At 52.7% G+C, this 27,373-nt stretch overlaps 1 protein-coding gene across 1 annotated transcript in view; it reads right to left on the reverse strand.

Annotated features, from left to right (window-relative positions):
* LOC149443918 (connector enhancer of kinase suppressor of ras 2-like) overlaps positions 1–27,373 on the reverse strand; it is a 181,954-nt gene that overhangs the window by 61,287 nt on the left and 93,294 nt on the right. Inside the window, 2 exon segments of the mRNA XM_089655138.1 lie at positions 13,466–13,514; positions 21,402–21,436. Coding sequence (XP_089511264.1) covers positions 13,466–13,514; positions 21,402–21,436 — 84 coding nt within the window.

Below are 27,373 nucleotides of genomic sequence, written 5' to 3' on the forward strand. Positions count from 1 at the left end.
CCATTCTGAACGCCATTGTTGGGTGCTTTTCTGTATCCGACTAGAATCCGAGGTGAATGTAAACCCTAATAAAGGACAATTTGCTGCCCACTGTACCCCAAAAAACAAATGGCAGCCCATGCAATGGAAACACCCAACTTCTCGAACTCCAAAGAAGGCAAAGAGGGTCCCCCCATTGGGCAGGTGATGGCTTCCATGTTTGGGAAGTAAACATCGGCTTCCATTTTCTATTTTTTGGGATGAAAAAGTTGGATTCCATTTTTGGGAGGTAAAAGTTGTCTTCTATTCTTGGGAGGTAAAAGTTGTCTTCTATTTTTTGGGGGGGATGTAAAAGTTGGTTTCCATTTTGAAATGCTAAAAATGGCTTTCGTTTTTTGGGATGTAAAAGTTGGCCTCCATTTTTTGGGGGGATGTAAACGTTGGCTTCCATTTTTTGGGGGGATGTAAAAGTTGGCTTCCATTTTTTGGGGGGATGTAAACGTTGGCTTCCATTTTTTGGGACGTCAGTGTTTTGTTTGTGGAATTTGCAGTGCCGGGACCCCCCTCCTCTGTCCAGCCCCCCAATGTATGTTTTTCACTCACACTCAGCCTGAGATAGGAACCAACAAGGTGCTTTTTATTCGGTTCACTGCTGCTGACCTGACAGGAAAGCCTTCAGGGTCCCCCCCCCCCCCAGCCTGCCGCACACATCACGTCCGAATCGCGTCAGCAGATTCCCGTAAATATAACGAATATTAAGCGGTTATCAATGAAAAAAAAGGGGGGCGGCGAGGACTTAGCCGGCACCATGAGGACTTAGCCGGGACGACGAGGACTTAGCCGGGGCGGAGAGGACTTAGCCTGGGCGGAGAGGACTTAGCCGGGGCGGAGAGGACTTAGCCGGGGCGGCGGCGATTTAGCCGGGACGACGAGGACTTAGCCGGGGCGGAGAGGACTTAGCCGGGGCGGAGAGGACTTAGCCGGGGCGGAGAGGACTTAGCCGGGGCGGAGAGGACTTAGCCGGGACAACGAGGACTTAGCCGGGGCGGAGAGGACTTAGCCGGGGCGGAGAGGACTTAGCCGGGGCGGAGAGGACTTAGCCGGGGCGGAGAGGACTTAGCCGGGGCGGAGAGGACTTAGCCGGGGCGGAGAGGACTTAGCCGGGGCGGCGGCGATTTAGCCGGGACGACGAGGACTTAGCCGGGGCGGAGAGGACTTAGCCGGGGCGGAGAGGACTTAGCCGGGGCGGAGAGGACTTAGCCGGGGCGGAGAGGACTTAGCCGGGACAACGAGGACTTAGCCGGGGCGGAGAGGACTTAGCCGGGGCGGAGAGGACTTAGCCGGGGCGGAGAGGACTTAGCCGGGGCGGAGAGGACTTAGCCGGGGCGGAGAGGACTTAGCCGGGGCGGAGAGGACTTAGCCGGGACGACGAGGACTTAGCCGGGGCGGCGAGGACTTAGCCGGGGCGGCGAGGACTTAGCCGGGGCGGAGAGGACTTAGCCGGGGCGGAGAGGACTTAGCCGGGACGACGAGGACTTAGCCGGGGCGGCGAGGACTTAGCCGGGGCGGCGAGGACTTAGCCGGGGCGGAGAGGACTTAGCCGGGGCGGAGAGGACTTAGCCGGGGCGGAGAGGACTTAGCCGGGGCGGAGAGGACTTAGCCGGGGCGGAGAGGACTTAGCCGGGGCGGCGAGGACTTAGCCGGGGCGGCGAGGACTTAGCCGGGAAGATGAGGACTTAGCCGGGGCGGCGAGGATTTAGCCGGGGCGGCGAGGACTTAGCCGGGGTGGAGAGGACTTAGCCGGGGCGGCGAGGACTTAGCCGGGGCGGCGAGGACTTAGCCGGGAAGATGAGGACTTAGCCGGGGCGGCGAGGATTTAGCCGGGGCGGCGAGGACTTAGCCGGGGTGGAGAGGACTTAGCCGGGGCGGCGAGGACTTAGCCGGGGCGGCGAGGACTTAGCCGGGAAGATGAGGACTTAGCCGGGGCGGCGAGGACTTAGCCGGGGTGGAGAGGACTTAGCCGGGGCGGCGAGGACTTAGCCGGGGCGGCGAGGACTTAGCCGGGGCGGCGAGGACTTAGCCGGGGCGGCGAGGATTTAGCCGGGGCGGCGAGGACTTAGCCGGGGTGGAGAGGACTTAGCCGGGGCGGAGAGGACTTAGCCGGGGCGGCGATTTAGCCGGGACGACAAGGACTTAGCCGGGGCGGCGAGGACTTAGCCGTGGCGGCGAGGACTTAGCCGGGGTGGAGAGGACTTAGCCGGGGCGGCGAGGACTTAGCCGGGGCGGCGAGGACTTAGCCGGGGCGGCGAGGATTTAGCCGGGGCGGCGAGGACTTAGCCGGGGTGGAGAGGACTTAGCCGGGGTGGAGAGGACTTAGCCGGGGCGGCGAGGACTTAGCCGGGGCGGCGAGGACTTAGCTGGGAAGATGAGGACTTAGCCGGGGCGGAGAGGACTTAGCCGGGGCGGAGAGGACTTAGCCGGGAAGATGAGGACTTAGCCGGGGCGGCAAGGACTTAGCCGGGGCGGCAAGGACTTAGCCGGGAAGATGAGGACTTAGCCGGGGCGGCAAGGACTTAGCCGGGAAGATGAGGACTTAGCCGGGAAGATGAGGACTTAGCCGGGAAGATGAGGACTTAGCCGGGAAGATGAGGGCTTAGCCGGCACAACGAGCGTTTGCCATCCCACCTCTCCGGCTCGGACCGGCGCTGCAAGCTGGCCAGAAAGAAGCAGGGAACTCGGCATTAATATTTAATAATGACTTCTGGGGGAATGACTGGAATTAATGTGCAGCAATTAGGCGACGTCTCCTCTGCCGTACAGCACGGAGCAGCCGAGCGGAAAGTTGGCCAAATCTGGGAGAACGCCAAACTCCAAGGACTCCGGGCAGCGAGGACCGGCGGGTCAGACGTGATGTGCGGGAGAAAGGCGACTACAGCCTGCGCGGATGAAGTGCGAAAAATGGACCTTCTCTGCTGAGTTCAGCTGCTGCTCTCTGGAGTCACTATGGGGGGCGCTGTGTGACAGAGAATGGATTCAGCTGATTGGTGGATAGGAGACGAGTATCTGCAGTTGGAGGACCTGTCTGTGTCTGCAGGGACCTGTGTTCTCACCCACTTATATATAGATTTTTCTGTGTTGTGTTGGACTGCATCAGGATATAATATTTCTGTAGCAGTGGTCTAGTGATGGTTTACTTATGTGGATTGGTATCTCCCTCCATCCTCCCCTTCCAGTTTAAAGCGATTGCAAAAGGATAAAAACAACAAAAAAGTCATACTTTCCTGTTTTTGTAATGGTTTTGCATCCTCCTCTTCTCAGGAAACCCTATCATTGGTGTCAGTGGGAGGAATAGTGCCCCATCATTGGTGTCAGTGGGAGGAATAGTGCCCCATCATTGGTGTCAGTGGGAGGAATAGTTCCCCATCATTGGTGTCAGTAGGAGGAATAGTGCCCCATCATTGGTGTCAGTGGGAGGAATAGTGCCCCATCATTGGTGTCAGTGGGAGGAATAGTGCCCCATCATTGGTGTCAGTGGGGAGGAATAGTGCCCCATCATTGGTGTCAGTGGGAGGAATAGTGTCCCATCATTGGTGTCAGTGGGAGGAATAGTGCCCCATCATTGGTGTCAGTGGGAGGAATAGTGTCCCATCATTGGTGTCAGTGGGAGGAATAGTGTCCCATCATTGGTGTCAGTGGGAGAACTAGTGCCCCATCATTGGTGTCAGTGGGAGAACTAGTGTCCCATCGTTGGTGTCAGTGGGAGGAATAGTGTCCCATCGTTGGTGTCAGTGGGAGGAATAGTGCACCATCATTGGTGTCAGTGGGAGGAATAGTGCCCCATCGTTGGTGTCAGTGGGAGGAATAGTGCCCCATCATTGGTGTCAGTGGGAGGAATAGTGCCCCATCATTGGTGTCAGTGGGAGGAATAGTGCCCCATCATTGGTGTCAGTGGGAGGAATAGTGCCCCATCATTGGTGTCAGTGGGAGGAATAGTGTCCCATCATTGGTGTCAGTGGGAGGAATAGTGTCCCATCATTGGTGTCAGTGGGAGGAATAGTGCCCCATCATTGGTGTCAGTGGGAGGAATAGTGCACCATCTAGCAGCAGGTCCACACCACAGCATCCCCAGCAATCGCAGCCCCCCACCATCCCCAGCAATCACAGCCCCCCACCACACATCTTATTTTAACCCTGGAGGTGGCGCACCCATTAGTCTGTTTAGGACATTGCAGCCACTTTTTCAGGACCTAATGACGGGTCCTCTAGGAATGGCCTGAAATCCTTCGTACTTCCTATTGTCAGTGTATTGAGCACAGAAGGGATTCCATTCGTCGTTCCTCTGGATCTGCTACTTTCATAATTAACCACTTCCCGTCCAGCGGCTGTTCATAAACGGCACCCGCCATTTCTAGCTGTGCGCCCTCTCTGGGAGCGCACAGCACTGCGATCCGGTGCCCGCTGTGTCCTCCGGACACAGTGAAACACCGATCGTCGGACAGGACCTCTGTGTGAGGTCTCGATCATGTGATCACTGATTGGCCAATCAGTGATCACATGCAAAGTAGTAAGTAAGATGTCACTTGTGACATCATTGCTTAATACGTGTGAAATCTGTGAATGATCACAGAGATCACATGGTACAGGGCCATTTACAACAGCCTTGTACCATGTGACAAGCTGTGACCAATCACAGCTCACTCAGTAGTTGTCAATGGCTGCAAGAATGCAAACAGAGAGAAGGAGAAATGATTGCTTTTACATCCTATATGGGTGTAAAAGCAATCAGTGTAAAAAAAAATCTTCAGCACCCCCCACAAGTAGTACAGTGTCACCATGGTGACCCCACACTGCTAGGATGACAATATGTAAAAAAAAAAAAAAATAATATAAAAAAATTCAATAAAAATGTAAAAATTATAATTTTTGGTTATAAACTAATTTGGCTTATTTTTTTTTTTACTAAAAAGATAACGGAATACATTTTGGCCGAGATTTATGATGAAAGATTATTTATTTTCAAAAGTTTATAAGAAAAACACTTTTTTTTTAATTTTTTGACTTTTTCATTTACATAAATAAAAATCCCAGCGGTGTATAAATACCACCAAAATAAAGCTTTATCTGTCTCAAAAAAATGCTAAAAAATTCATATGGGTACAGTGTTGCATGACCGCGCAATTGTCATTCAAAGTGTGATAGCGCTGAAAGCTGAACATTGGCCTGAGGGGGGAGGGGGTGAAAGTGTCCGGACTGGAAGGGGGGGGGGAAAGTGTCCGGACTGGAAGGGGGGGAAAGTGTCCGGACTGGAAGGGGGGGAAAGTGTCCGGACTGGAAGGGGGGGGGGGAAAGTGTCCGGACTGGAAGGGGGGGAAAGTGTCCGGACTGGAAGGGGGGGAAAGTGTCCGGACTGGAAGGGGGGTGAAAGTGTCCGGACTGGAAGGGGGTGAAAGTGTCCGGACTGGAAGGGGGTGAAAGTGTCCGGACTGGAAGGGGGGTGAAAGTGTCCGGACTGGAAGGGGGTGAAAGTGTCCGGACTGGAAGGGGGGTGAAAGTGTCCGGACTGGAAGGGGGTGAAAGTGTCCGGACTGGAAGGGGGTGAAAGTGTCCGGACTGGAAGGGGGTGAAAGTGTCCGGACTGGAAGGGGGTGAAAGTGTCCGGACTGGAAGGGGGTGAAAGTGTCCGGACTGGAAGGGGGTGAAAGTGTCCGGACTGGAAGGGGGGGAAAGTGTCCGGACTGGAAGGAGGGGAAAGTGTCCGGACTGGAAGGGGGTGAAAGTGTCCGGACTGGAAGGGGGGGGGAGTGTCCGGACTGGAAGGGGGTGAAAGTGTCCGGACTGGAAGGGGGAGTGTCCGGACTGGAAGGGGGGGGGAGTGTCTGGGCTGGAAGGGGTGGGAGTGTCCGGGCTGGAAGGGGGGGAAAGTGTCCGGACTGGAAGGGGGGGAAAGTGTCCGGACTGGAAGGGGGGGAAAGTGTCCGGACTGGAAGGGGGGGAAAGCGTCCGGACTGGAAGGGGAGGGGGGGGAGTGTCCGGACTGGAAGGGGGGAAAGTGTCCGGACTGGAAGGGGGGGAAAGTGTCCGGACTGGAAGGGGGGGAAAGTGTCTGGACTGGAAGGGGGGGAAAGTGTCCGGACTGGAAGGGGGTGAAAGTGTCCGGACTGGAAGGGGGGGAAAGTGTCCGGACTGGAAGGGGGGGAAAGTGTCCGGACTGGAAGGGGGGGAAAGTGTCCGGACTGGAAGGGGGGGAAAGTGTCTAGACAGGAAGTGGTTAAGGAGTAAATAAAACCTCTTCCCTTGTCTCTGACCTATGAAGGACCTCGTCTGACCTATGAAGGACCTCGTCTGACCTATGAAGGACCTCATCTGACCTATGAAGGACCTCGTCTGACCTATGAAGGACCTCATCTGACCTATGAAGGACCTCGTCTGACCTATGAAGGACCTCGTCTGACCTATGAAGGATCTCGTCTGACCTATGAAGGATCTTGTCTGACCTATGAAGGACCTCGTCTGACCTATGAAGGACCTCGTCTGACCTATGAAGGACCTCGTCTGACCTATGAAGGACCTCATCTGACCTATGAAGGACCTCGTCTGACCTATGAAGGATCTTGTCTGACCTATGAAGGACCTAGTCTGACCTACGAAGGACCTAGTCTGACCTATGAAGGATCTTATCTGACCTATGAAGGACCTCGTCTGACCTATGAAGGACCTCATCTGACCTATGAAGGACCTAGTCTGACCTATGAAGGACCTAGTCTGACCTATGAAGGACCTAGTCTGACCTATGAAGGATCTTGTCTGACCTATGAAGGACCTAGTCTGACCTACGAAGAAGGACCTAGTCTGACCTATGAAGGACCTAGTCTGACCTACGAAGGACCTAGTCTGACCTATGAAGGATCTTGTCTGACCTATGAAGGACCTAGTCTGACCTACGAAGAAGGACCTAGTCTGACCTATGAAGGACCTAGTCTGACCTACGAAGGACCTAGTCTGACCTATGAAGGATCTTGTCTGACCTATGAAGGACCTAGTCTGACCTACGAAGAAGGACCTAGTCTGACCTATGAAGGATCTTGTCTGACCTATGAAGGACCTAGTGTGACCTATGAAGGACCTTGTCGGTGGCGGCCATCAAGCTGATGACAATTGCGGTCCTGTTGGTGCCGGAGGGCTTCCTATATCTGCCGGAACTTCCATGAACGGCGTTTCTGTGTTGTGTAACGCTCATGTGATTCTATGAATCGGCTTCCCTCTGGTTGACCTTCCAGTGAAGCTGAAATAGTTTGTATGGATTGCTGTGCTCAGCCGGGACGGCACTTAACGCATTACTACGGCTTGTCTGACTCTCAATGGTGAATTATTCATCCCATGGCGGTCGGAGCGCACCGCAGGGCCCGGGGTAGAGGGGCGCTCCAGTGACGGCTACATCCACCATCATCACGCTTAGAGTCCTTCCTCTTCACTGTCATCTTCTCTCTTCTCCTGATAACTTCACATCATTTGTTTTCGGCTTACCCCAAAGCAGGGGTCTCCAAACTACACCCCTCCAGCTGTTGAAGTACTACAAGTCCCATCATGCCTCTGGGAGTCTTGCCTGTGGCTGTCAGAGTCTTGTGAGGCCTCGTGGGACTTGCAGTTCCTCAACACCTGGAGGGCCGTAGTTTGGAGACCCTTGCCCCAAACCATCACCTCCTTTTTTAGCTGGACAACCCCCTCCCATGCAGAACAACCCCCCCCCCCCCCATGCAGAACAACCCCCCATATACACAATAACGACTCGCAGACTATTTTTCCAGGACTGGGATTCGGTGTGGACTCTGCGAGCCGCTACTACATGCCGAGTTCTCCAAGAAACTGTCCCATGAGAAGGTGTGAGGACCAAGAGAGGGTTTCCCTTTCCACAAAATGCAGCACAAATCCGAAGGTTAGAGAATGTTCGGTGCTACAGTGGCGGTTTAGAGGCACTACAACTTGTTTACTTATGTGATTTGGTATTTCCTTCTTACCCCCCCTTATTTAGTACTAGTTAGTTCAGTCCTACTTGGACCCTCCCTGTTTCTTCCATGTTCCCTCAGTCAGCGTTAGTACTTCGTGGAGACACAGCTTAGGAAAGTTATTGTTTTCTTAAACCCCAAAACACTGGAACGGCATTCTCTCTCTCTCTGTATCTGACATAAAGTTGCATTGGATTCAACTTCTCTGTCCTACTGAAGAGTTAAGCTGCCTGTGGATGGTGTCAGATCAGCAGGTGACCCTACTGGATTAGGGGGGTATGTCAATGCATAAAACAGACCAGAGAAGGTGAAATGAAGGTAGATTCGGGGGGGGGGATTTAGATGGATCCTGAGGGTTATTGAAGCTCCTTTCTCCAATCCTGGATCTGTTCTTGTGCCAAAAATGGCCACTTGTTGTCATCCTGACTTTACATTATCCAAAGAAATATCATATTATATCTATATATCTATATACCGTATTTATCGCTCCATAAGACGCACCTATGTATTAGAGGCAGAGAACAGGAAAAAAAATATCCTAAACCAATGGACTGCAGACATAGTACAGGAGACGACCAGAGACTGCGGACACAGTACAGGAGATGACCAGAGACTGCGGACATAGTACAGGAGATGACCAGAGACTGCGGACATAGTACAGGAGATGACCAGAGACTGCGGACACAGTACAGGAGATGACCAGAGACTGCAGACATAGTACAGGAGATGACCAGAGACTGCAGACATAGTACAGGAGATGACCAGAGACTGCGGACACAGTACAGGAGATGACCAGAGACTGCGGACACAGTACAGGAGATGACCAGAGACTGCGGACACAGTACAGGAGATGACCAGAGACTGCAGACACAGTACAGGAGATGACCAGAGACTGCGGACACAGTACAGGAGATGACCAGAGACTGCGGACACAGTACAGGAGATGACCAGAGACTGCAGACACAGTACAGGAGATGACCGGAGACTGCGGACACAGTACAGGAGATGACCAGAGACTGCGGACACAGTACAGGAGATGACCAGAGACTGCGGACACAGTACAGGAGATGACCAGAGACTGCGGACACAGTACAGGAGATGACCAGAGACTGCGGACACAGTACAGGAGATGACCAGAGACTGCGGACACAGTACAGGAGATGACCGGAGACTGCGGACACAGTACAGGAGATGACCAGAGACTGCGGACACAGTACAGGAGATGACCAGAGACTGCGGACACAGTACAGGAGATGACCAGAGACTGCGGACACAGTACAGGAGATGACCAGAGACTGCGGACACAGTACAGGAGATGACCGGAGACTGCGGACACAGTACAGGAGATGACCGGAGACTGCGGACACAGTACAGGAGATGACCGGAGACTGCGGACACAGTACAGGAGATGACCGGAGACTGCGGACACAGTACAGGAGATGACCGGAGACTGCAGACACAGTACAGGAGATGACCGGAGACTGCGGACACAGTACAGGAGATGACCGGAGACTGCAGACATAGTACAGGAGATGACCAGAGACTGCAGACACAGTACAGGAGATGACCAGAGACTGCAGACACAGTACAGGAGATGACCAGAGACTGCGGACACAGTACAGGAGATGACCAGAGACTGCGGACACAGTACAGGAGATAACCAGAGACTGCGGACACAGTACAGGAGATGACCAGAGACTGCGGACACAGTACAGGAGATGACCAGAGACTGCGGACATAGTACAGGAGATGACCAGAGACTGCGGACATAGTACAGGAGATGACCAGAGACTGCGGACACGGTACAGGAGATGACCAGAGACTGCGGACACGGTACAGGAGATGACCAGAGACTGCGGACACGGTACAGGAGATGACCAGAGACTGCGGACACGGTACAGGAGATGACCAGAGACTGCGGACATGGTACAGGAGATGACCAGAGACTGCGGACACAGTACAGGAGATGACCAGAGACTGCGGACACAGTACAGGAGATGACCGGAGACTGCGGACACAGTACAGGAGATGGTCAGAGACTGCAGACATAGTACAGGAGACGACCAGAGACTGCGGACACAGTACAGAGGATGACCAGAGACTGCGGACACAGTACAGGAGATAACCAGAGACTGCGGACATAGTACAGGAGATAACCAGAGACTGCGGATATAGTACAGGAATGACCAGAGACTGCGGACACAGTACAGGGGATGACCAGAGACTGCGGACACAGTACAGGAGATGACCAGAGACTGCGGACACGGTACAGGAGATAACCAGAGACTGCGGACACAGTACATGAGATGACCAGAGACTGCGGACACAGTACAGGAGATGACCAGAGACTGCAGACACAGTACAGGAGATGACCAGAGACTGCGGACACAGTACAGGAGATGACCAGAGACTGCGGATATAGTACAGGAGATGACCAGAGACTGCGGATATAGTACAGGAGATGACCAGAGACTGCGGACACAGTACAGGAGATGACCAGAGACTGCAGACACAGTACAGGAGATGACCAGAGACTGCGGACATAGTACAGGAGATGACCAGAGACTGCGGACACAGTACAGGAGATGACCAGAGACTGCAGACATAGTACAGGGGATGACCAGAGACTGCAGACACAGTACAGGAGATGACCAGAGACTGCGGACACAGTACAGGAGATGACCAGAGACTGCGGACACAGTACAGGGGATGACCAGAGACTGCGGACATAGTACAGGAGATGACCAGAGACTGCGGACACAGTACAGGGGATGACCAGAGACTGCGGACACGGTACAGGAGATGACCAGAGACTGCGGACATAGTACAGGGGATGACCAGAGACTGCAGACACAGTACAGGGGATGACCAGAGACTGCGGACACAGTACAGGAGATGATCAGAGACTGCAGACACAGTACAGGGGATGACCAGAGACTGCGGACACAGTACAAGAGATGACCAGAGACTGCGGACACAGTACAGGAGATGACCAGAGACTGCGGACACAGTACAGGAGATGACCAGAGACTGCGGACACAGTACAGGAGATGACCAGAGACTGCGGACACAGTACAGGGGATGACCAGAGACTGCGGACATAGTACAGGAGATGACCAGAGACTGCTGACACAGTACAGGAGATGACCAGAGACTGCTGACACAGTACAGGAGATGACCAGAGACTGCGGACACAGTACAGGAGATGACCAGAGACTGCGGACACAGTACAGGAGATGACCAGAGACTGCGGACATAGTACAGGAGATGACCAGAGACTGCGGACACAGTACAGGAGATGACCAGAGACTGCGGACACAGTACAGGAGATGACCAGAGACTGGGGACAGTAAAGGAGATGACCAGAGACTGCGGACATAGTACAGGAGATGACCAGAAACTGCAGACATAGTACAGGAGATGACCAGAGACTGCGGACACAGTACAGGAGATGACCAGAGACTGCGGACACAGTACAGGAGATGGTCAGAGACTGCAGACATAGTACAGGAGATAACCAGAGACTGCGGATATAGTACAGGGGATGACCAGAGACTGCGGACACAGTACAGGAGATGACCAGAGACTGCAGACATAGTACAGGAGATAACCAGAGACTGCGGACATAGTACAGGAGATGACCAGAGACTGCGGACACAGTACAGGAGATGACCAGAGACTGCGGACACAGTACAGGAGATGACCAGAGACTGCAGACATAGTACAGGAGATGGTCAGAGACTGCAGACATAGTACAGGAGATGACCAGAGACTGCAGACATAGTACAGGTGATGACCAGAGACTGCAGACATAGTACAGGAGATGGTCAGAGACTGCAGACATAGTACAGGAGATGACCAGAGACTGCAGACATAGTACAGGTGATGACCAGAGACTGCAGACACAGTACAGGAGATGACCAGAGACTGCGGACATAGTACAGGAGATAACCAGAGACTGCAGACATAGTACAGGAGATGGTCAGAGACTGCGGACACAGTACAGGAGATGACCAGAGACTGCGGATATAGTACAGGAGATGACCAGAGACTGCGGACACAGTACAGGGGATGACCAGAGACTGCGGACATAGTACAGGAGATGACCAGAGACTGCAGACACAGTACAGGAGATGACCAGAGACTGCGGACACAGTACAGGAGATGACCAGAGACTGCGGACATAGTACAGGAGATGACCAGAGACTGCAGACATAGTACAGGAGATGACCAGAGACTGCGGACATAGTACAGGAGATGACCAGAGACTGCAGACATAGTACAGGAGATGACCAGAGACTGCGGACACAGTACAGGGGATGACCAGAGACTGCGGACATAGTACAGGAGATGACCAGAGACTGCAGACACGGTACAGGAGATGACCAGAGACTGCGGACACAGTACAGGAGATGACCAGAGACTGCAGACACAGTACAGGAGATGACTGCTGACCTTTGGGGGGGGGCGGGTTGTTCTTTGGTTAGTGTCCTCTCTGCAGCGGGTTCTCTCCTGTTCCTCCATCCAGCGGCGCTGTCTTCCCGGCTTCTGTAGTGTTGGCGCTCAGCGTGACAGCCGGGTGCCCAGTGCCCATGAGCGAGAAGCGCTGCGCTTTGTGATTGGTCCGGCGGCTTCTAGGATCTGTCATGTGTCCCAGGTGCCGTCTTACCAATCACAAAGCGCACCGCTTCTCGCTCATGGGCACTGGGCACCCGGCTGTCATGCTGAGCGCCGACACTACAGAAGCCGGGAAGACAGCGCCGCTGGATGGAGGAACAGGAGAGAACCCGCTGCAGAGCTGAGCGGCCGGCCCGGTATTCTGACACGGCTGCGGTGGTGGAAATACCGGACCGGCCGCTCAATATTCGCTCGTGCATCTTATGGAGCGAAAAATACGGTAAATATATATAATCCCTGTGTAAGCTCCATGTTGGAGCTTACACAGGGGGTAATGGCCTTCTCCCCTCCCCCTACGTGATATTGCTCAGGCTGTAATAAAGGGGATCAGATCACATGACCCTCAGACCCCAAAGCTGCGGGGGCGGCAGGTCGGTGTTGTTTTTGGTGTGCGGGGGAAGGGAGCGGTGCACGTTGAAGAGAACCGGTCTAAGAGGATTTTCTTGGGACACGCAGGACCTAGAAGGCAGATTTCTGGTCAGTTCTGATACTTCACACCCGGAGCCATTCCCGGAGCCATTCCTGGCCGCCATGGCATGCGTCTGCCACAAATCTGCCGCAAGGAGCTCATGGAACGGTGAATGAGAAGCTCGCCCTGACACTGCCGCTCGCCTGGCTCTCTATGGAGGTCGCTGACCCGGGAGAAGCATGTAGCCAGTGAGGTGAGAGGGGAGTCTTCTGGTCTACAATAAGTATTGCTGCCTAAGCCAGGAAAACAGCATTTTCAGGAGTTCCCTTTCAGTCACGTCATTCATACAACATTCCTCCCGGCCAATCAGAGAACGGCGCCATCAGCTGAATGTTACCTTCCTCATCGATGTGTTTCCCTGACGCTCCACCGCCGAGCTCGAGTACCTGGAAGAGACGAGAAAATGTGTCAGGATAAAGACGTGATACATTGTACCATAGAGCCTGGACACACGTGATACATTGTACCATAGAGCCTGGACACACGTGATACATTGTACCATAGAGCCTGAACACGTGATACATTGTACCATAGAGCCTGAACACGTGATACATTGTACCATAGAGCCTGGACACGTGATACATTGTACCATAGAGCCTGGACACGTGATACATTGTACCATAGAGCCTGGACACGTGATACATTGTACCATAGAGCCTGGACACGTGATACATTGTACCATAGAGCCTGAACACGTGTTACATTGTACCATAGAGCCTGAACACGTGATACATTGTACCATAGAGCCTGAACACGTGATACATTGTACCATAGAGCCTGAACACGTGATACATTGTACCATAGAGCCTGGACACGTGATACATTGTACCATAGAGCCTGAACACGTGATACATTGTACCATAGAGCCTGGACACGTGATACATTGTACCATAGAGCCTGAGCACGTGATACATTGTACCATAGAGCCTGAACACGTGATACATTGTACCATAGAGCCTGGACACGTGATACATTGTACCATAGAGCCTGAACACGTGATACATTGTACCATACAGCCTGAACACGTGATACATTGTACCATACAGCCTGAACACGTGATACATTGTACCATACAGCCTGAACACGTGATACATTGTACCATAGAGCCTGAACACACGTGATACATTGTACCATACAGCCTGAACACACGTGATACATTGTACCATACAGCCTGGACACGTGATACATTGTACCATAGAGCCTGAACACGTGATACATTGTACCATAGAGCCTGGACACGTGATACATTGTACCATAGAGCCTGAACACGTGATACATTGTACCATAGAGCCTGGACACGTGATACATTGTACCATAGAGCCTGAACACACGTGATACATTGTACCATAGAGCCTGAACACATGATACATTGTACCATAGAGCCTGGACACGTGATACATTGTACCATAGAGCCTGAACACGTGATACATTGTACCATAGAGCCTGGACACGTGATACATTGTACCATAGAGCCTGAAGACATGTGATACATTGTACCATACAGCCTGGACACGTGATACATTGTACCATACAGCCTGAACACACGTGATACATTGTACCATAGAGCCTGAACACGTGATACATTGTACCATAGAGCCTGAACACGTGATACATTGTACCATAGAGCCTGGACACGTGATACATTGTAACATACAGCCTAAACACGTGATACATTTTACCATAGAGCCTGAACACGTGATACATTGTACCATAGAGCCTGAAGACACGTGATACATTGTACCATACAGCCTGAACACGTGATACATTGTACCATAGAGCCTGAACACGTGATACATTGTACCATAGAGCCTGGACACGTGATACATTGTACCATACAGCCTGAACACGTGATACATTGTACCATAGAGCCGGAAGACACATGATACATTGTACCATAGAGCCTGGACACGTGATACATTGTACCATAGAGCCTGGACACGTGATACATTGTACCATAGAGCCTGAACACGTGATACATTGTACCATAGAGCCTGAAGACACGTGATACATTGTACCATAGAGCCTGAACACGTGATACATTGTACCATAGAGCCTGAACACGTGATACATTGTACCATAGAGCCTGAACACACGTGATACATTGTACCATACAGCCTGAACACGTGATACATTGTACCATAGAGCCTGAACACGTGATACATTGTACCATAGAGCCTGAAGACATGTGATACATTGTACCATAGAGCCTGGACACGTGATACATTGTACCATACAGCCTGAACACACGTGATACATTGTACCATAGAGCCTGAACACGTGATACATTGTACCATACAGCCTGAACACGTGATACATTGTACCATAGAGCCTGAACACGTGATACATTGTACCATAGAGCCTGGACACGTGATACATTGTACCATACAGCCTGAACACGTGATACATTGTACCATAGAGCAGGAAGACACGTGATACATTGTACCATAGAGCCTGGACACGTGATACTTTGTACCATAGAGCCTGGACACGTGATACATTGTACCATAGAGCCTGAACACGTGATACATTGTACCATAGAGCCTGAACACGTGATACATTGTACCATAGAGCCTGGACACGTGATACATTGTACCATAGAGCCTGAACACGTGATACATTGTACCATAGAGCCTGAACACGTGATACATTGTACCATAGAGCCTGAACACGTGATACATTGTACCATAGAGCTTGGACACGTGATACATTGTACCATAGAGCCTGAAGACACGTGATACACTGTACCATAGAGCCTGAACACGTGATACATTGTACCATAGAGCCTGAACACGTGATACATTGTACCATAGAGCCTGAAGACACGTGATACATTGTACCATAGAGCCTGAACACGTGATACATTGTACCATAGAGCCTGAACACGTGATACATTGTACCATAGAGCCTGAACACGTGATACATTGTACCATAGAGCTTGGACACGTGATACATTGTACCATAGAGCCTGAAGACACGTGATACATTGTACCATAGAGCCTGAACACGTGATACATTGTACCATAGAGCCTGGACACGTGATACATTGTACCATAGAGCTTGGACACGTGATACATTGTACCATAGAGCCTGAACACGTGATACATTGTACCATAGAGCCTGAACACGTGATACATTGTACCATAGAGCCTGAACACGTGATACATTGTACCATAGAGCCTCAAGACACGTGATACATTGTACCATAGAGCCTGAAGACATGTGACAGGAAGCTTAAAGGGTTCATCCGCCCAAATATGATCTCTCAGGTATAAGCAAAGTCACATTACACAGAGCACACATACAACACGTCATACACAGTGCACATACAGCACAGAGCATACAAAGTATATTAAAACGCACACACAGCACAGAACATATAAAGCACAGAGCACACAGCACAGGGCACACATAGCAAAGAACATAGACAGCATACACAACACAAAGGATACACCGTACAGAATGCACACAGCATACCAAGCACCTAATGTTCACAGCACAGAGCGCACATTGCACACAACATATACAGCACAGAGCACACATAACACACAACATATACAGCACAGAGCGCACATTGCACACAACATATACAGCACAGAGCACACATAACACACAACATATACAGCACAGAGCGCACATTGCAAACAACATATACAGCACAGAGCACACAACATATACAGCACAGAGCACACATAGCACACAACATATACAGCACAGAGCACACATAGCACACAACATATACAGCACAGAGCGCACATTGCAAACAACATATACAGCACAGAGCGCACATTGCAAACAACATATACAGCACAGAGCGCACATAGCACACAACATATACAGCACAGAGCGCACATAACACACAACATATACAGCACAGAGCACACAACATATACAGCACAGAGCGCACATAACACACAACATATACAGCACAGAGCACACAACATATACAGCACAGAGCGCACATAACACACAACATATACAGCACAGAGCACACAACATATACAGCACAGAGCGCACATAACACACAACATATACAGCACAGAGCGCACATTGCACACAACATATACAGCACAGAGCACACAACATATACAGCACAGAGCACACAACATATACAGCACAGAGCGCACATAACACACAACATATACAGCACAGAGCACACAACATATACAGCACAGAGCGCACATAACACACAACATATACAGCACAGAGCGCACATTGCACACAACATATACAGCACAGAGCACACAACATATACAGCACAGAGCACACAACATATACAGCACAGAGCGCACATAACACACAACATATACAGCACAGAGCGCACATTGCACACAACATATACAGCACAGAGCACACAACATATACAGCACAGAGCACACAACATATACAGCACAGAGCGCACATAGCACACAACATATACAGCACAGAGCACACATAGCACACAACATATACAGCACAGAGTGCACATAGCACACAACATATACAGCACAGAGCGCACATTGCACACAACATATACAGCACAGAGCGCACATAGCACACAACATATACAGCACAGAGTGCACATAGCACACAACATATACAGCACAGAGTGCACACGGGGCTCAGGGTGTATGTAGCACGCAGATGACACGTGATCATAACTAAACAGTGTTGATTGAAGGAACCCGTGTCAGAGCTGCAAAGTCACTTCTTCACATACAGCAGCTGTAGTACATAACCCCTCCCCCCCCTTAAAAATAATTCCCATTTTGTTGCCTTACAGCCTGAAATGAAGACAGACACAGTTTTTGTTTTATCCCGCTGTATTTACCCAATGCAACCTATAACATCCAAGTGAAACAGAACGCTGACATGTCAGAAAAAAAACAAACAATAAAACAGAATCACGGATTGTAAACAAATCAGCCAATCACCTTCTCAATGGCACACAAAGCCATGTGACTTCCCCCTGTGATCAGCTGGGGTCATTGTGATTGGATCAGCACGAAAAGAGCTTTCCTGTGGGTGGGGAGGAGCTGTCACCGGGGTCTCCGGGATAAAGTTGTGGACAGACACTAGTCAGGAGATGGATACAAAGTCTCTCTCAATGCCTAGGAGCAGAGTGAGGTCTATGGCGAGAGTGAGGTCTATGGCGAGAGTGAGGTCTATGGCGGGAGTGAGGTCTATGGCGGGAGTGAGGTCTATGGTGGGAGTGAGAGTCAGTTCTATGGTGAGAGTGAGGTCTATGGTGAGAGTGAGGTCTATGGTGAGAGTGAAGTATGATGAGAGTGAGGTCTATGGTGAGAGTGCGGTCTATGGTGAGAGTGAGGTATGATGAGAGTGAGGTCTATGATGAGAGTGAGGTCTATGGTGAGAGTGAGGTCTATGGTGAGAGTGAGGTCTATGGTGAGAGTGAGGTCTATGGTGAGAGTGAGGTCTATGGTGAGAGTGAGGTCTATGGTGAGAGTGAGGTCTATGGTGAGAGTGAGGTCTATGATGAAGAAGTGGGAGGTGTTCAGTACAACACAGACCCTCCCTGGATCAGGACTTCGCTCAGAGCCAGGAGGAGACGGGTCAGAGGGGCCACCTAGAGGCCTCCAGAGACTCTGAACCGAGTCAGGAATGGATGACAAAGATCTGTCATTGTGTGCGTGTGACACCAGTCTCACCAATCCTCCACCAATGCGGCTTGTATGGGGGGGGGGGAAGGGCTGCAAGAAAAAAGACGCTCCTAAAGAAAAGCCGCATGCAGCCACCACTGAGCTTTGCCAAAACGCACCGTGAAGACCCTGAGGGCGCATGGAGACGTATTCTGGTCAGATGGGACTAAAATGAGAGGATTGGCCTCAACACTAAACGATACGTCCAATCCAGATACCACCATTCCTACTGTGAAGCATGGCGGTGGGAATATCCTGTTATGGGGGGGAGGGGAGAATATCCTGTTATGGGGGAGGGGAGAATATGCTGTTATGGGGGTAGTGATAATATCCTGTTATGGGGGGTGGGGGTAATATCCTGTTATGTTGGGGTGGTAATATCCTGTTTTGGTGAGTGGGGGTAATATGCTGTTATGGGGGGTGGGGGTAATATGCTGTTATGGGGGGTGGGGGTAATATGCAGTTATGGGGGGTGGGGGTAATATGCTGTTATGGGGGGTGGGGGTAATATGCTGTTATGTTGGGGTGGTAATATCCTGTTTTGGGGGGTGGGGGTAATATCCTGTAATGGGGGGTGGAGGTAATATCCTGTTACGGGGGGTGGAAATATCCTGTTATGGGGGGGTAATATCCTGTTATGGGGGGGTAATATCCTGTTATGGTGGATGGAGGCAATATCATGTTATGGGGGGTGGAGGCAATATCCTGCTATGGGGGGGGGGGGGGGTGGAGGCAATATCCTGCTATGGGGGTGGTGCTAATATCCTGTTATGGGGCGGGGGTAATATCCTGTTATGGGGGGTGGAGGTAATATCCTGTTATGGGGGGGTGGTAATATCCTGTTATGGGGGGGGGGTAATATCCTGTTATGGGGGGTGGAGGCAATATCCTGCTATGGGGGTGGTGCTAATATCCTGTTATGGGGGGGGGGGGGGTAATATCCTGTTATGGGGGGTGGAGGTAATATCCTGTTATGGGGGGGTGGAGGCAATATCCTGCTATGGGGGGGTGATAATATCCTGTTATGGGGGGGGTAATATCCTGTTATGGGGGATGGAGGTAATATCATGTTATGGGGGGTAGAGGCAATATCCTGCTATAGGGGGGTGGTAATATCCTGTTATGGGGGGTGGAGGTAATATCCTGTTATGGGGGGTGGAGGTAATATCCTGTTATTGGGGGGGTGGTAATATCCTGTTATTGGGGGGGTGGTAATATCCTGTTATGGGGGTGGAGCTAATATCCTGTTATGGGGGGGTGGAGTTAATATCCTGTTATTGGGGGTGGTGGTAATATCCTGTTATGGGGGTGGTAATATCCTGTTTTGGGGGGGTGGTAATATCCTGTTATTGGGGGTGGTGGTAATATCCTGTTATGGGGGTGGTAATATCCTGTTATGGGGGTGGTAATATGGTAATATCCTGTTATGGGGGGTGGTAATATCCTGTTATGGGGTGGTGGTAATATCCTGTTATGGGGGGTGGTAATATCCTGTTATTGGGGGTGGTGGTAATATCCTGTTATGGGGGTGGTAATATCCTGTCATGGGGGTGGTAATATCCTGTTATTGGGGGTGGTGGTAATATCCTGTTATGGGGGTGGTAATATCCTGTCATGGGGGTTTCTCTTGCAGCAGGGACAGAACACTTGTCAGGACAGGAGGAAGGATGGGGGGGCGGGGCAAAATCCCGTCACATTCTGGAGGAAAAATCTACCAGAAAGTTGTCCATGGGAAGAAGGTGACAATGACCCCGTAGCACGCAGCGCCCCCCGGTGGCGGGAGGAGAAGGGGACAATGACCACGGAACACACAGCGCCCCCCAGTGGCGGGAGGAGAAGGTGACAATGACCCCGGAGCACATAGCGCCCCCCGGTGGCGAGAGGAGGTGACAATGACCCCGGAGCACGCAGCGCCCCCCAGTGGCTGGGAGGAGAAGGTGACAATGACTCTGGAGCACGCAGCGCCCCCCAGTGGTGGGAGGAGAAGGTGACAATGACTCTGGAGCACGCAGCGCCCCCCAGTGGTGGGAGGAGAAGGTGACAATGACCCTGGAGCACACAGCGCCCCCCAGTGGTGGGAGGAGAAGGTGACAATGACCCCGGAGCACACAGCGCCCCCCAGTGGATTCACTTTCAGGCTGCAGAGGATTATTTTACAGCGTGGGGGGAGGGTAAGGGGGGGTTCTATGCCCGCTGTACATAGTCCATTATAAAAGTCTATGAGAATACGGCAGCCCGGGTGACAATTCATTATCAGTGACACCCAGGTCTGCAGGATGATGGCGCTGGGATATACCCGGGGGTCTCGTCTCTTTTGGGGGATTCATTATCAGTGACACCGAGGTCTGCAGGATGATGGCGCTGGGATATACCCGGGGGTCTCGTCTCTTTTGGGGGATTCATTATCAGTGACACCCAGGTCTGCAGGATGATGGCACTGGGTCACACCCGGGGGTCTCGTCTCTTTGTGGTGATCATTACACTCGGGCAGATTTCTAATACCTCAGCACCAAAAACACCAAACAGTCCAATGAAAGACCGCTGCACCCCCCTCCCCTCCCCCCACGACCTCCGATGGAGAGCCCATCTCTGCGATCAATAAATCGGTATTGGATACAGAAGAGGACGATCGATTACCTGTCAGTGTCTCCCCCGATGGTGTCGGTCGCTCTCTGAAAAACAGAAAATGAAGAATATTCAGCGTGACGGCTAAAGAGAGAAAAAAGTGAAGTGAGACAAGAAAACGGTCAGAAGATTGTGACAGCAGCGCTGTGCGTGGCCAGGAAGTGACAGTCCGGGAGCAGAACTCCTCCAGATCTCACCACACAAGGCTGATCTGTGTGTGCTCAGGGCCCGGGACTCCACCCACAACATCTGCTCAGGGCCCGGGACTCCACCCACAACATCTGCTCAGGGCCCGGGACTCCACCCACAACATCTGCTCAGGGCCCGGGACTCCACCCACAACATCTGCTCAGGGCCCGGGACTCCACCCACAACATCTGCTCAGGGCCCGGGACTCCACCCGCAACATCCGCTCAGGGCCCGGGACTCCACCCGCAACATCCCCTCAGGGCCCGGGACTCCACCCGCAACATCTGCTCAGGGACCGGGATTCCACCCGCAACATCCCCTCAGGGCCCGGGACTCCACCCGCAACATCCCCTCAGGACCCGGGACTCCACCCGCAACATCCCCTTAGGGCCCGGGACTCCACCCGCAACATCCGCACAGGGACTGGGACTCCACCCGCAACATCCGCACAGGGACTGGGACTCCACCCGCAACATCCCCTCAGGGCCCGGGACTCCACCCGCAACATCCCCTCAGGGCTCGGGACTCCACCCGCAACATTCCCTCGGGGCCCGGGACTCCACCCAAAACATCCCCTCAAGGCCCGGGACTCCACCCAAAACATCCGCTCAGGGCCCGGGACTCCACCCAAAACATACGCTCAGGGCCCGGGACTCCACCCAAAACATACGCTCAGGGCCCAGGACTCCACCCAAAACATACGCTCAGGGCCCGGGACTCCACCCAAAACATACGCTCAGGGCCCGGGACTCCACCCAAAACATCCGCTTAGGGTCCGGGACTCCACCCAAAACATCAGCTTGGCCCGGGACTCCACCCAAAACCCACACAAGGTCACTCTGCTACAACGGCAGTCTTTGGTGGAGGATGAGGAGGCGGAGCTCAGTCGATCCATGATCGCACATTTGGGAGGTGGGATCGCAGCGTGGAGCTCTCAGTTCTGCTGCCATTACCAGGGGCTTCCACCATCCCTGCTGGGTGTCTTTATTCATTATATTATAGGGGATGCAAAAAGGGGAAGTGGAAACACCCTAAGGTGGGTGGAGACAGGGCCAGGTACTACAGCGGGGGTCTCACCAATGGGTGGGTGACATGGCTCACCAAACTGCGTGACGGGCTCACATAGACCCCCCCCCCACTCTCAGCCTGATTTCTGGTGTTCAGGGGCTCCGGGGAATTGTAACATTTTCTGATCAAATAAATGTATAAGTGGGATGATGTTTACTCTGCGGCCCCCAGAAAAGTGACGAAGGGCCCCTCTACGGATGCACAGAGGACGCCTGCTGATACAACCCATGTCATCACCACAAATCAGATCATACGGAGGATATACAGGGCTGTCCTCACAGCATCATGGGCCCCTGGGCGATGGAATGCACTGGGGCCCCTACCAGCCTTCCCCAATTTACAAGGGCACAGTACATGGGGAAGTCAGGAGGGCACAGTACGGGGGGGGTCAGGAGGACACAGTACGGGGGGGGTCAGGAGGACACAGTACGGGGGGGGAGTCAGGAGGGCACAGTACAGGGGGGAGTCAGGAGGGCACAGTACAGGGGGGGAGTCAGGAGGGCACAGTACAGGGGGGAGTCAGGAGGGCACAGTACGGGGGGGGGGGAGTCAGGAGGGCACAGTACAGGGGGAGTCAGGAGGGCACAGTACAGGGGGGTCAGGAGGGCACAGTACAGGGGGGTCAGGAGGACACAGTACAGGGGGGAGTCAGGAGGGCACAGTACAGGGGGAGTCAGGAGGGCACAGTACAGGGGGGAGTCAGGAGGGCACAGTACAGGGGGGAGTCAGGAGGGCACAGTACAGGGGGGAGTCAGGAGGGCACAGTACAGGGGGGAGTCAGGAGGGCACAGTACAGGGGGGGAGTCAGGAGGGCACAGTACAGGGGGGAGTCAGGAGGGCACAGTACGGGGGGGGGGGAGTCAGGAGGGCACAGTACAGGGGGAGTCAGGAGGGCACAGTACAGGGGGGTCAGGAGGGCACAGTACAGGGGGGTCAGGAGGACACAGTACAGGGGGGGGTCAGGAGGGCACAGTACAGGGGGGGGGTCAGGAGGGCACAGTACAGGGGGGGGGGTCAGGAGGGCACAGTACAGGGGTGGGTCAGGAGGGTACAGTACGGGGGGAGTCAGGAGGGCACAGTACAGGGGGGGGTCAGGAGGGCACAGTACAGGGGGGGGTCAGGAGGACACAGTACGGGGGGAGTCAGGAGGGCACAGTACAGGGGGGAGTCAGGAGGGCACAGTACGGGGGGAGTCAGGAGGGCACAGTACAGGGGGGAGTCAGGAGGGCACAGTACGGGGGGAGTCAGGAGGGCACAGTACGGGGGGAGTCAGGAGGGCACAGTACAGGGGGAGTCAGGAGGGCACAGTACAGGGGGAGTCAGGAGGGCACAGTACAGGGGGGGAGTCAGGAGGACACAGTACAGGGGGGGAGTCAGGAGGACACAATACAGGGGGGGAGTCAGGAGGACACAATACAGGGGGGGAGTCAGGAGGACACAATACAGGGTGGGTGTCAGGAGGGCACAGTACAGGGGGAGTCAGGAGGGCACAGTACAGGGGGAGTCAGGAGGGCACAGTACAGGGAGGAGTCAGGAGGGCACAGTACAGGGGGGAGTCAGGAGGGCACAGTACGGGGGGAGTCAGGAGGGCACAGTACAGGGGGGAGTCAGGAGGGCACAGTACAGGGGGGAGTCAGGAGGGCACAGTACGGGGGGAGTCAGGAGGGCACAGTACGGGGGGGGAGTCAGGAGGGCACAGTACGGGGGGGGAGTCAGGAGGGCACAGTACGGGGGGGGGGTCAGGAGGGCACAGTACAGGGGGGAGTCAGGAGGGCACAGTACAGGGGGGAGTCAGGAGGGCACAGTACGGGGGAAGTCAGGAGGGCACAGTACAGGGGGGAGTCAGGAGGGCACAGTACAGGGGGAGTCAGGAGGGCACAGTACAGGGAGGAGTCAGGAGGGCACAGTACAGGGGGGAGTCAGGAGGGCACAGTACAGGGGGAGTCAGGAGGTCACAGTACAGGGGGAGTCAGGAGGGCACAGTACAGGGAGGAGTCAGGAGGGCACAGTACAGGGGGGAGTCGGGAGGGCACAGTACAGGGGGGAGTGGGGAGGGCACAGTACAGGGGGAGTCAGGAGGGCACAGTACAGGGGAGTCAGGAGGACACAGTACAGGGGGGAGTGGGGAGGGCACAGTACAGGGGGAGTCAGGAGGGCACAGTACAGGGGAGTCAGGAGGACACAGTACAGGGGGAGTCAGGAGGGCACAGTACAGGGGAGTCAGGAGGACACAGTACAGGGGGGAGTCAGGAGGGCACAGTACAGGGGGGAGTCAGGAGGGCACAGTACAGGGGGGAGTCAGGAGGGCACAGTACAGGGGGGGGATCAGGAGGGCACAGTACAGGGGGAGTCAGGAGGGTACAGTACGGGGGGGGGATCAGGAGGGCACAGTACAGGGGGAGTCAGGAGGGTACAGTACGGGGGGGGGGGTCAGGAGGGTACAGTACGGGGGGGGGGGGTCAGGAGGGCACAGTACAGGGGGGGTCAGGAGGGGACAGTACTTAAATGTCTTTAAGTTTCTTTGCGAAGCCCTGAACCCCAGCCTGAGCCCCACCCATGAGCGTTCCGTCTCCCACATCACTCGTGTCCTGGGCCGGCCACCATGGTCCTGAGTCGGAGACAATCCTCCCCACATCAATATTCCAGCTGCCTCCGCGGAACGTTCTCTATTTCTGTTACTAAACAATATTTCCCTCCTGACTCAGCGCCTTCCAGAAGAAGGAGAAGTCACGGGCCGCGGCGACGGGAAATGAGCGACCCGACCGATATATTTACAGGAAGAAAACCCAGATGTTGTGTCCTTCTACAGGGAAAGCGGGTGAGCAGACACCCCGACTTCCATACTCCGCGGTGCATTTTTCTTCCATTTTTCGTTTTGTTACATTATTACAAAGTTGGTGAGGATGAATAACGACATCGGCCGTCCTATCACACGCAGAGATGTGTGGAGCTCGCTGAGACAAAGTACACTCCATCTACCATCACACAGGCCCCCTGCTTACTGCTGAGATCAAACATCAGCCACACAAGGAGTGCCTTTCAGTGGCTCAGTGAGGACTCCATAGTGAGGACTCCATAGAGTACAAAGGAGACTTTTTGTCCCTCATGTGATGAAAAAAAAATCTATACTGGATGAGGGTGCGATTCCCTTACACACCGACCGACCAATTGATGAATCTAAAATATATACCTTCATTCAATTACATAAAACAATTTCTTACAGTGCAACGTTGGCATTCCTCGAGACAGTGAGGCATTTTTGACTGGATATGGTGATGTATGGGGCTGGTCCATGAGAGGCTGACAGTTCGAGGATGAGTGATATTACATCTCTGTAGGGAGATGGATCATACTATCGAATTAGTTTTGTCCAATTCCTTAACAGAAAGAGATTTATTATTTGCCAAAGATGATGATTTACAATTAGGACTTAGTTCAATAGTTGAAAAAAAAATAAAAGGTCTAGTAAAAAAAAAAAAAAAGTTCCCATTACAGTTGCAAGAAAAAGTATGTGAACCCCTTGGGATTACGTGGAGTTTTGCATGAATTGGGCATAAAATGTGCTCTGAACGTCATCTAAGTCACAACAATAGAAGAACACAGTCTGCTGAACATAATACTACACAAACATTAGATGTTACCATGGTTTAATTGCACATAACATGTAAACATTCACAGTGCAGGGAGGAAAAAGTATGTGAACCTTTGGACTTAACTGGTTGACCCTCCTTTGGCAGCAATAACCTCAACCAAACGTTTCCTGTAGTTGCAGATCAGACCTGCACAACGATCTGGAGTCATTCTGGACCACTCCTCTTCACAAAACTGTTTCAGTGTAGCAATATTCTTGGGATGTCTGGTGTGAATCGCTCTCTTAAGGTCATGCCACAGCATTTCAATGGGGTTGAGGTCAGGACTCTGACTGGGCCACTCCAGAAGGCGTATTCTGTGCTGTTGCAGCCATTGTTTTGTTGAATTACTTGTATGCTTTGGGTCATTGTCCTGTTGCATCACCCATCCTCTGCGGAGCTTCAGTTGGAGGACAGATGGTCGTACGTTTTCCTGCAAAATGTCTTGATAAACTCTGGAATTCATTTTCCCATCAATGACAACAATCTGTCCAGGCCCTGAGGCAGCAAAGCAGCCCCAAACCATGATGCTCCCTCCGCCATGTTTCACAGTGGGGATGAGGTTTTGATGTTGGTGTGCTGTGCCTTTTTTTCTCCACACATAGTGTTGTGTGTTCTTCCCAAACAACTCAATCTTGGTGTCATCTGTCCACAGTATATTCTGCCAGTAGTGCTGTGGACACATCCAGGTGCTCTTTTGCAAACTTCAAACGTGCTGCAATATTCTTTTTGAACAGCAATGGCTTCCTCCGTGGTGTCCTCCCATGTACTCCATTCTTGTTTAATGTTTTCCTTATTGTAGATGTGTCAACAAAAATGTTATCATGTGCCAGAGATTTTTGTAGGTCTTTAGCTGACACTCTGGGATTCTTCTTTACCTCATGCAGCATTCTGCGCTGGGCTCTTGCAGTCATTTTTACAGGACGACCACGCCTAGGGAGAGTAGCAACAGTGCTAAACTTTCTCCATTTGTAGACAGTCTGTCTTACCATGGACACAGGAACATCAAGGCTTTTGGAGATACTTTTGTAACCCTTTCCAGCTTCATGCAAGTCAACAATTCTTGATCGTAGGTCTTCTGAGAGCTCTTTTCTGCGA

This window comes from Staurois parvus, unplaced genomic scaffold, assembly GCF_062004578.1.
Source record: "Staurois parvus isolate SC_StPar_1 unplaced genomic scaffold, SC_StPar_1.0 ptg000826l, whole genome shotgun sequence".
Lineage (NCBI taxonomy): Eukaryota > Metazoa > Chordata > Amphibia > Anura > Ranidae > Staurois > Staurois parvus.